Source organism: Papilio polytes, unplaced genomic scaffold, assembly GCF_000836215.1.
Source record: "Papilio polytes unplaced genomic scaffold, Ppol_1.0 DF821845.1, whole genome shotgun sequence".
Taxonomy (NCBI): domain Eukaryota; kingdom Metazoa; phylum Arthropoda; class Insecta; order Lepidoptera; family Papilionidae; genus Papilio; species Papilio polytes.
The window spans coordinates 562,382-574,785 of record NW_013527359.1 but is presented as its reverse complement, the minus strand read 5'-3'; the positions used below and the strand labels follow the sequence as shown (position 1 = coordinate 574,785).

The window sequence follows — 12,404 nt, the reverse complement described above, 5'->3', positions numbered from 1 at the left end:
CGCGTCCGTGCGAACGCTCGCTTAATTTTGCATTTCGCTCGTATGAATGCTTCACTGTTTTATTCACGTGTATCAGGGCTGTCACTTGAATTATTTCGGTTACAGAATTTTTTATATCGTATGTAATACATCAGTTATAGTAATTTCTTTTTCTGGTTCCTATTATTAAGAAAAAGCATTTATCTTGAGTATATATATCATATATAATTATCATGATTTCAAATAAGAAAGGTTAAAGTTTCCACCACAGGAGGAAGAGCCCCATAAAATTGTGTTTGTGGAACAGTGAAGCATTTTACATTTTCATATTAACGTCTTCAAAAAGTTTCATTGTAATTTACTAAGAAGTATTAGGAATAGAATCCTTAATTTTGATTTACAGTTTGTGTAGTCTTTTATTTAAAAATGTAATAATTTCAAAAGTGTAAACTGACAACCCTGTCCTCGTTCACTTGTTGAGGAAATCAAGTCGGCGTGTCGCTGACTCATATAATTACGAGTACATCGGTTGTCTGCAATGACCTGTTCTGATTTCGTCCTCATTAGGACATGTTTTTCACTCGCCTGACAATGTATCCTGGACCACTTAGGTAACTTTCCTTCCTTAATATCGCATGATTCTTTCTTCCATATTGGCTTTTAATAATTTCGTGTCTGGAATATCGTCATCTAATTTTTCATCTAAAGTTTCATAGAAATAGATAAATAGTTTGACACTACCGTCGATATCTTTTTTCTGTTATCTTTATGTCGAATCAGTCTTTATTTTGTCTTCGTTAATACTTTAACTTGCTTTCAGCTCTCTGTCGTCGCGACTAGAATAATAAAACTATTTCCTTATGATTCATGCTATTTGATGCACTTTGCAATGAATGAAGCAGCTGATTTGTCAGCAGGAACGTGTGACTTATGGACGATTCCGAGATCTTCCGCTTTGTCATAACTGTTTAATAAATTAGTCAAGCTGTGATGTCACTTTGTCCTTGTTACGTATTAATACAGAGTACTGCGGTTACTGAGATTATGGAGTTCAATGGAACTGTGGCATCTTCGTAATTTTGTATTTACGTTTGTTTAAATAACTCTGTCAATTACCTATAACGAGATTACGTAATCAGAAACTTTGTCGGTTGTCAGGGAAAGTTAACAAGTTCAGATCTCTCGGTTGGTCAATCCGGTAAACGAATTAAAATAACTTGCTTCAAGTTATGTTGTTCATTATCATTATTGAAGTGTTAATGTTAAACTAGAAGACAGTCTTATAAACAAGAGAAAGGACTATGCCCAACTAATTCCTATAAATTATACCATCCGATATTTCAAGAGTTCATTTTTTAAGCGATCCTTTATAGTTCTCGTGTTTAAAATCAACCCCTCATAAAGCTGGGGTTTTTATCTCGAGTGCTACTTCAGCGAGGATATCTCACGAGTGCTCTAAAGTGCTGTGCAATTTTAAAATGTCTCCAATGAAGAACGGGAACGAGGTTAAAGTATAAATTAAAGCATTTTCACTTTTATTTAAACGGCAATTTATTTACATTTATAGAAATATCCAAATTCTGAATCGGATTTTTTTTACAACACTTCAACATTTTTTTTTCTATTTCATAATCTACATAAAATCTACATGGTATGTTGACCATGATGGGCTATTTTACACATGTGATAAAAAGCAAAACCCAAGTCCCCATCTGCTAAAATTTGGAGTCCTTAGTGCAGTGAGCAATGTGTTTAACACGTGTGGACCGCGGGAGGTCCGACCTCGGTGGTTGGTAATTAGGTCGCTGATCTTTGACGTGATCTTTACCATATTCTTCTTAATCATTTGTGTTTGTTTTTGATATCACAGGAAGGATATAGACATACAAGTAGCTGGCATACTTGAATGCCAGGTAGCTAGCAAAATATTTGTTTTTGTAATAGCTACGTGCAAGTTAGATCGAGTGGACTAATTTGACCATGTGTGAAAATTGTGCCAATATCTGGCACGTGTCAGGAGCTGGGATACCTACTGCCCTGTTTTACTGTCAAGTGTATTTCTGTTATTGCAGAATTTGTTAGACCGCGTTCATAATTTTAATAGTGATGTGTCAATTGAGGTCTATATTAACTACTAGCTGTTGCCCGCGACTTCGTCCACGCAATATAAACATAAAAAAGTAGCCTATAATATACCTGTCTATGTCAGCTAATCTGCAGTGAAAGTCCGGTAGACATCCCGCCGTTTCGGAGATTACCCGGAACAAACGCGGCTTGCAGACAGGCACACAGACAAAAAAATTTAAATGCGATTTTCGTTATCTGCAACGCAAATACATTATCTTCTAGATAGAAACATTTACCATAGATAGAAGATTATCAATAATTACCTGTATGTTCCACAGGTGGGCAAAGCGGTGGCGCACCCTGGTATTGCAAACGAGTACGACAGCACACAGGAGAAGAAGTATTACACTTATTACCAATGGGTGTGCTTCGTTCTATTCTTCCAGGTAATCATAATGTTTATAATAGTAAGTACAGTCGGGGAATATGACGGTGACCCTTATTAATACAATCGTTTGAATCGTTTCTATGCATCGAGACGACGCGGAATAATAACCAACAAGATGCAGCTTTATTTTTTTTTATTAAAGAATTTGGGTCAGTATGGTTTTAGTTATTATTGTTATTCAGTTACGCAACTCGTTGTTTTTGTAAAAGACGTGATTTGTTACGTTTCAAGAAACAAGACAATTTTTCTGTAAGTGCATCACCGCGGATGTACACGACTGTACCTATTTTCATATTGTTAACTAGTTCTTAATGAGATTTATAAAAATGTTCATGTTCACAAACAACTTAATGAATATTTAATTATCTAAATAATCTACGAAATGGCTTGCTGTTTGTAGGACCAGGAAGTGTTTATACTTCTTTGTTACTTAACATACTTTAAGAAAAAAATCACGTTTGCATAAACACAACGGTTATCTTCATGGTGATCTAAGCAAGTTTAGTACGTGACAATATTTTGTATTAACATTTATAAGGGCGTGACGAGCATCAATAGTTAAATTTTAATAAAAGTTACAATTTAAATAAGAATAATTTGCTAATTCATTGCCAAATTCATCTAAATAAGCGTCTAAAACATTATCCCTTAGCGTCCAATCTCCCATTATTATCTATAGTTACTATCAATATCAAAACAATTATAATAAAACGTAAACACACACTTCTTTGTTGCCTAAGATGTCAGCAATTACAGCATATTTTTGAATAATTATTTTTTTAATAAGAAGCCCTACACTTACGTCACGCTTTAGGCTATATGTTTTCACGCTATTAAACTTAGGAGGTAAATATTTTAGATAAAAACCTTAATGTGAGAAAGAGACCATAAGTTGCTGCCAACATCATGGAAGCAAGGTTGCCATGGTTTGTCATCATGTCATGTCATTTTCACATTTGCTATTGATAATTTGACAAATGTAAACAATAAAATAAAATCATTATAATTACATGCGGATGAAGCCGCACGGGAACAGCTAGTTTATTAAGTGTCAAAAGAGATCAATAAAGTGTTAACTAACTTTAACAAATACAATAACAAAAAGAATAAACAGTCTTTATAACATTATTTATTAATATAACAGCTAATAAAATAGCTATAACTCGAGAGTCACGACAAAATAAGTTTACGTATCGCGACACTACGGGGGCGTGTAACGGTGAACGCTGTGACGTCACATTTGACGCCAACGAGACGACCCAGTGAGACGAGAGTATGACGTCACGTGGGCACATGCCACGTAAACATTCATCCAACCGCATTAAGTGACGTTTATACTCGCATTTGTTTAAGAAAATCTGTCTATGATCGAGTAGCCTTATATTATATCTCAATATTTCTGCAGAATCGAACTTGTTTTATAACAAGCAGGTCATTGTGTCGATGAACTTTCAGTGTCGTGATAATTTGTCAAAAATAACGCGTATGTATCCGTAGACTTAATTTACTAGTCTCGACAAGTAACGGATCTTTATACTCGTAAACTAGTTAAGAAAAGTCTTAACCGACTTCCGTAAACAAGGAGGTTATTAATTCGTCTGTATTTTTATGACCTATATCTATGGTAATATTTAAAAAAACGAAAGAATTGTTTGTTTGCACGGCTTTGATTATACTGAACCGATGTCAAATATTCTTTTACCATTAAAAAACCTACGTTGTCACTAACAGGCTGCATTTATAAGTCGATTTTTTTTAATCCCGCACGAACAAAGTCTCGAACAACAACCAGTATCTTAAGAGAATACATTAGTAAAAAAATAGCAAACATTAGATTGGACTTGTACAGTCGCTGAAATACGCGGTATTGCACTTCTGCAAAAATTGCCTTTTTCATTGCAACGATACAAACTCCGCCTCTTTCTATTAGATAGCAGTGAGTGCAAACGAAGGGACAATATTAAAAACTAGCCTTGTATCATTTACCGATTTTTTTTGTATAAATACATTTATAAACGTTGTAGAGTTTTAAGATGGAATACCGCGAGGTTCCCCGACTATACTTGTTCAGCTTTTGTGCACAATTGTACATTTTTATGTATGTCTCTAGGCTCTAATGTGTTACACACCGAAGTTCCTATGGGACGCGTTCGAGGGCGGTCTCCTGCGGACCATCGTGATGGGTCTCAACATCGGTATCTGCGACCAGAACGAAAAGGAGAAGAAGAAAGACGCCATCATTGGTTACCTAATCAGACATGAACGGGTGAGTGATTCCATTCATACAGGCTAATAGTCATTCATTCTCGGTTAACTAGTGAACTAGTTGACAAATTCATTCACTTGTTTAAACCTATTAAGGAATAGAACCAAGGATTTAATATTTTGACAAAAACGTCACCAGTATTAGAAACAAATTATTTGTGAACTTAATATTTTCTGACAAATAGTCCAAATTGGTGCAATTTCCTGCTACTATTAGCCTCAATTGTAAACATTCATTGTGTAAGTATACTTTTGTAGACAAAAACGACGACAGCTACGCTAAAACAAATGAGGGTCGGTGAAGCCAAATAAAGTCTGGTTTGCTTACGATGTGCGCTTTCAAACTAGAAAACAAAAATGATATTAGGAAATAATTTTGTCAATATTAATGCAATAACAAAGCTATAAGGACCATCTTTATAGTACACTAGCTATCGCCCGTGAATCCGTCCGCGCCAAATTAAAAAAAAAAACAAAGAAAGTAGCCTATGTGTTCTTCTAGACTATCTACTATGCCAAATTTCATCGAGATCCGTTGAGCCACTTAGGCTACAAACGTAACAAACATCCATCCGTCTAAACTTTCTCATCTTACTAATATAAATGCGAAAGTTTAGATGGATGGCTGGATGTTTGTTAGAGTTTGTAGCCTAAACAGCTGAATGGATTTCGATGAAATTAAACAAACATAGTCTGGAAGAACATATAGTCTATTTACATTTGTTTCTTTTTTAATTCCACGCGGACGGAGTCGCGGGCGAAATCCAGTTTATAATATTAGTAAGATGCATTGATATCATGTACGGCAATATCAATCCCTGGAATCAAGGTCACATACCCGTTCAACCACGAACTATTCAAATGGCGATTGTAGGCAGTCTGCGTGTTACCAGAACAATGTGATTTGCGCATACCAAGTGGCTGAGGCCGGTGTTGTGTGCGTGTTTAGCTTCTTAATGCAACCGTGGGTTCAATGCTTGTGTAATGTATGTGTATGAGCTTTCATTGCCAGTTAAACTCGATAGTACAGCGTGTAGTAATGTAGGCAGAAGTTGGAAGGAAGGAACGCGAACAAACTCACACGGAGCGTCGGTGGCTCAGTCGTTTAAACACTTGACTTGTAATCTACAGGTCTTGGGTTCGAATCCCGGCATGTACCAATGTGATTTTCGATTTTTCGAATTTTCATATGTACATAATTTACCCGACGTTCTTACGGTGAAGGAAAACATCGTGATGCAACCTGCACATATCGGCGTAGAAATTCAAAGATATGTGTGAAGTCAACCAACCCGCACTGGACCAGCGTGGTTGACTACGGCCTAGACACACTCCAGTGTTCTCCTAGATATACTCCAGTGTTGTAGGCAATTATACAAGTTTGAGATTATTGCATTTACGTCTTTAGTTCTGGGAATTAAATGTCTTTAATACGAAGTAAGATTAGAGATCATAGTTTTTGTACCGTGCTTTCAATGAAGCGTGGTAACAAAAAATTCGCCCGATGGTGATTGCGAGGCACTTATTGTGCGCGGTCGTCGACCAAGGAACGTCGAAGTAGACGGTTATCATTGGGCAATCTGTTGTGTAACTTGCGCCGTGATTTCCTGTACATCGACCTTTCTATTGGTTCCAGGGGCTGACAACTGATGGCCCGCATTGGCTAGCTATCTTTAGTAAAAGTAAAAGCCTATTATGTTCTGATAGTTAACGTTATCATTGTGACATTAAATAAAAAATAAAGTAAATTAGTGACAAAAATAAGTTAGTTTTTATGAATCTTTACACTTAGCTTACATTAGTTACGAGCTTTACTAATTTAATTATTTTTACACCCACTTGTATTATTATAATAGTATATTCGATATTTTACCCGTGAAATAAAAATGGTTAAAAATAGCAACTTTGCAGTCACAAAGTTTAGAACACCTGAATAAACTTGTCCCACGCTAACCTATAAGGAAGGTACGGGAAGGATATATTAGGTTTTTTGTGGAACAAGGTGTGGATCCGGTTCGGGAAAGCGCGGGAAACTTGACGACCGGCCTTTCCTGAATTTATTGATTTGTTACCAAGGATTAGGGGCGAGGGTGTGTACAAGGTTTCACCTTTTTAAAGGAAATTAATACATGTGTGGACAATATTGCATTTTTACAACATGTACAAAAGCTGGGTTGCGGTAATATAATCTATTTAAAAATATCAATTGATTTGTAGAATAGATAAATAATTTTTTTATATAAATGGAAATTTCACTAAACTTGTTGCTTAAACATAACTTTAAATTTAAATCTACAGAATATTGTACAAAAAGAATTAAAAGATCACAAAGAGCTCGTTAAAATTAAGATACATTCAGCATTTAAAGAAATATATTCAGCTATCCATTTTTATCAACTAGCAAGGAAACCCCTGGCGTATCAACTTAGGCAGTCGCGACGTCTGAAGCCGGCTTAATCCAGGCTTTAGAGCCACGCGCGATCGAGCTTTCGTACACCCCCTCTCCTTCCTCCAGCCGTTAACAAGCCTTTGTTCTATTAAAATGTGTTTAAATATATTTACTAAACTTGTTTTGTCTATGCAGTAATAATTCACCTTGAAGTTTGTAACATTCTTGTCTCTACTTTTAAAAGATTAATATATCATATTGTCTTTGATGTAAAATCCACGTAAAATTATATTTTAAAATATGTCAAACCGATAGTTTTGTAGGATTCTTGAGTCCCCTTTGTAAATAAATCCACGTGTTATTTCATAAAACATGTGAACCGTGACATGTTTGCCTGTGACCTGCATCTCATTCAGGCGCTCAGTGAATGGGAGCGTTCACTCTAATGGAACGAAGTGAACTGAACTGAAGTGTGGCAAGCAAGTTCGTAGTTACACTTTTAAAAACTGTAGATATTGGTTTTTGTTGTGAAATGTACATTGTATTTAGGTTGAATTTATTCGGATAGTACTTGTAGATAATTTCCAAAGATAAATCCTTAGAAAATATAATTTCTGTTTTTTTTCTTCATAATAATAAGGTGGCAAACGAGCAAGCGGCCACCTGAATCCACCGAAATGGAAAGCGACCGCTGCCCATAAACATCCGCAGCTGCGGATTGCAGATGTGTTGTCTACTCTTAATTGACGGAGGAGAAGACGCACACAAAGAGGACATTTCCCCTTCCTATGCGTCACCTCCACCGTCAAATCCACTTTTCCTTCCCATCCTTTCCTTTTAAGAAAAGGGCGCAAAAGTAAAGGAACTAAAATTAGGCCTCTAATTAAATAAAACTATGCAATACGCGTTTAAAAATAGTTTTAATATAGGTTAAAAATAATTGGTCTATAGTTTTTGTTCGCGACTGTACCTTAACCGGCTCTTTGCCCACCAGTTTTTGTTGTCGACTAACGGTACTGTCAGCTGTCAGTCACATAATGTACCGTTACACTAGATGCCAATGAAAAAACCTTGTTTTGTATGTACTAGAAATAATTAGTTTGCGTTAAATTGTCCCGTAATTATTACACAGATATGTTAATATTGTTTATCTCTCATATCAAATGGATAATTCAAGTATTAAAGCCATTTATGTTATCAACTTACATTTTAACTTGAAACACTCGATGTAAACCAACCCGGCAATACATTCTGGGTATCAGCAATATTAGAGACTGCTACCGCCATCTGTTATTGAAGCCCCGTCAATGCTTTTTATAGAGCACGGAGTAAAAAGGTGTCAATTTACAAGTCCTCGGTCAAAAAGAAATTACACATTTTTGCCATTGTTTTAAATGCTACTTAAAATATAAGCTTTAAACATTTCAGATTAGAGTTCAAATCTCTTTGTCAATTTGTTTTTGAAGGTCATTTGGAATTAGGAGGCAAAGGAAGTATTTGTTACTCAGAGTTGCCTTTCCCGGGAATTGAAATTTGCATATTTATTAAGTGAATCAGACAAGACAGATGACTAATTTTTATTTTACTTAAAAGTCAACGACATAGGATTTTAAGTATGACTAATTAATGCTTTTTTATCTTTATACAAAAATTACTTACGCTACAATTATAACGTTCTTCTCTATACTTCGTAGTTATCTAAATAAATTGTGTTAAAAATTCAGTACAATTTTAGTTCGTCAAGAGCATATTGTCAAATCCAAGTAGCGACATCTGTTATCAAGTTTTTTAATCTAAAACTGGAAGCATCTGCCATATTGGTTTATTCCATACAAAGCAAAGCGTAGTCCTACCCGGGGGAGGGACAAAAAATGCCCAGGTGCAGTTACAATAGGACATCTGTCGTGTGCTCTAATGGGGTTACAACAAAGGTGCAACTTCACAAATAACTATAGTGAACTACGTAATATCTTCATAGGGATGGAATGATATATCGATTTTTTAAAATCTCACTTACTAGCTTTCGCCCGCGGCTTTCAGTTCGGAATTAAAACAAACTTCTTAATTAGCCTGTCTTCTTCAAGACTATACAATTTCTGTGGTAAATCGAGATCGGATGAACTGATTTACAGATATTTATTAAACGTAATAAAAACATCCATCCATCCAAACTTTGGCATTAGTAAGATTTTTCAAATAAATCTATTTTTTCTTAGTATATCTTAAAATAGAACTTCAAACATCTCAAATTACAACTTAAGTATCCGCCCTCTTAATTATTAGCTTTGAAGCGAGATATCCCCTAATTGGATTTTACCAAAAATAGCAACCACTTTACTCTGACGTGACTCTTAAGTTAGAAATATTTATGTGCTATGGATAACGTTGATACAAAACATCCCCATAAGTTTCCATTTAATATATGATCCAAATAAAATAATAATAGAAAAATAAAAAAAAAATATCTTAATACCACGCTCGTATCAAAAATCTACAGTAATTGTCTGATTAACAAACCATTAAGGTAACCTAAGTGGGAGTAAGTGGCTAAGATAATGTATGTTACTTTGAACAAAAAAAAACAAATTTTGTTCCCGCCTTCAATTTTTAAAAGCTAAGGGACCGTTGCCCATAGATATACATATTTTCAGATGTATTGCCTACCCTTATTAGACGGAGGAGGAGACGCACATAAAGTTTTTTCCTCTTTCTATGTCTCTTCCGTGATCCACTGTGAATGTATCAATTTATGAATATAAAATTATCCAAACATTTGATTACAATTTCAAAATACACCTTTGTAGCTCTAAATAATGAATAATGGAATAACATGAATGATTGACGCGTGATCCAACCAATTTCAATATTAACATGAAATTCAAATTTCACAGTCGCCTTGAGTTTATACAACACCCAGTAAAGGAACAAATTCGCATACACAATGGCATTTGTTTCACAATCGATTCTGCAAACGTTTATCTCTTGTTTCTAGAATTTTCTGTCTGCTTACTATACTTTATTTTTAAAAATACCAACTGCCTACCGTATGGATAATCATTACGTGGTCACCCTAGTGAAGCTTATCTTGAACCTTACACTTACCTGAAAACTCTTTGTAAAACGCATAGAGCGCGCGGCACACCTTTGACTAAACTATCCCACATTTGTTTATTCGCGCTATGAGCTTATATGGAGGTGCGCACACTACTCGATTTTTAGTTGTGCAACTAAATAAAATGGGACGCGAAATAATTGACAATCGCACAACATTTGTGCGAGTTTAGTCAAAGCGCCCACTCTTAAAAATTGGGCATTATTGCATGATATTTTACAGATCATTGAGTTTAGATTTCTTAGTTGGCAAACGATGTGGTAACATTTACTTAAAAGCATTAAAAAATTGTCTTTTTGTGTCAGTAGTAAATTACCATTTTATTACAAAACAAGTAACAGTGTAAACTCGAGTTTAATTTTAGATAACTGACCAGCTCTTCAGCCTTGAATACGTGATGCAGGTGGTCGATATGTGAGCTTGTTTGTTTGTTATCGGCGACGTGATACGGGGGCTCGTGTTTACGTATGAAAGGTCCATTGTCGGATGTCGTCCGACACCGCCCACGGTGACGCGGCTCCATTATGCCGTCTCGATGACATGCTTTACAATCGCATCTAATGTTTGTCGTGTGATCCTTTCATATATTTATATCCGTCTTCTATGTCTCGTGTCTAATTATTATATGACTAGTTTTCGCCCGTGACTCCGTCTGCGTGGTATTGGAAAAAACAAAAGTGAATAGCCTATGTGTTCTTCCAGACTATATTCTACATCTATGCCATATTTTATCGAAATCCGTTCAGCCGTTTAAGCTACGAACTCAAACAAACATCCATCCATCCATCCAAACTTTAACATTTATAATATTAGTAAGATTAGTAAGATTTGAGTTGTTATTTAATCATTGTAACCTAATCTTTCGTATTTAATTTTAAAATACATAACTAGGCAAAGTTTGTCAAAGTGATGTAATTATTCATATAAGTACTGAGACTTGATGTTTATGTTCTGCAAACATTTTAAACCGGATTTAATGTAAATTTTGAAGTCTAGTGCTATTTTTAACATGACGCTAATGGTATACATAAATGTTACTAAAATACGACTTAAGATCCTGCAAGAAGCGAGCCTACAATTTCCTCAAAGGTCGGCAACGCATCTGTAGTTCCTCTGTGTTGCGGATGTTCATGGGCGTTGTTGACCACCCCTGTGTTCGTGTCGCACGTTTGCCCCCTACTCTAAAAAAAATCTCTATAAAATTAATAAAATCGCTACCTACATAAGCGCAAACTATTTTAGGAATCCCAATACTAAATTTAGCAATCAAATCCCCATACTGTATTGTGTTTTTTATGCATATTATAATTGCATTCATAACGAATATTGCACTTTTTCCTGTACAATGCGTGTGAGTAGGTCGTCATTTGTTATGTATTACATAACAGTATTTATCTGACATTCCTCGCAGGACATCCGCATAGGTCAAGGTACGCTTAACCGCATTCCATACGGCGCCTCATTTAGTAACTAAGGAAATTCTAGTATTATACCTAATTGATTTATTTTTGTTCTATATTCTTGAATACAGGGAAAAGATACACGAACTTGTTTATTTGTGATCGGTTTTGATAATCGATTAAGGGTCTGTTCCACTAAATTGAAATTTGTCTGATAACAACCCAGTGTAAAATATGTGATGGAAATATACGATTTTGTTCCCTTATCTGACAGTGACGTCTAAGCTATCTCAGTCTCTATCAGCTAGTAATGGGACAGGTTCGTAAAGGTTACTTAAAAATTTAAACTCACTGAGCCGCTGCTTATAATTATCGAAACTGTTCTTTATTAGTTTTACTTCTGGTTTACAGACGCACAAGCTGTACGCGCTGCGGTACTGGGGCTGCGAACTGCTCTGCCTGGTGAACATCGTGCTGCAGATGTGGATGATGGACAGCTTCTTCAACGGGGAGTTCTTCTCATACGGCACCAGGGTGCTGTCCCGCAGCGAGATGCCGCAGGAACAGAGGTAATTTTATTAGGATTTAGAGACATCGGTAGCTGTCAACCCAAAGGGCTAAAATCACTGATCAAAGCATAGTCACCCGTTACTTAAGTTAGCCTCGAGCACCCAGAGTAAATCGCGTTGGGCATTTTATATTATATAGCTATTGCTCGCGACTCCGTCCGCGTGAAAATAAAAA

General features: G+C 35.8%; 1 protein-coding gene across 1 annotated transcript in view; it reads left to right on the top strand.

Moving 5' to 3' along the window:
• Nucleotides 1-12,404, top strand: part of LOC106107756 (innexin inx1) — a 30,381-nt gene that overhangs the window by 13,538 nt on the left and 4,439 nt on the right. The window contains exons 3-5 of the mRNA XM_013288757.1: nucleotides 2,385-2,492; nucleotides 4,605-4,760; nucleotides 12,072-12,229. Of these exons, the coding sequence (XP_013144211.1) occupies nucleotides 2,385-2,492; nucleotides 4,605-4,760; nucleotides 12,072-12,229 (422 nt within the window). The remainder of the gene's footprint in view (nucleotides 1-2,384; nucleotides 2,493-4,604; nucleotides 4,761-12,071; nucleotides 12,230-12,404) is intronic.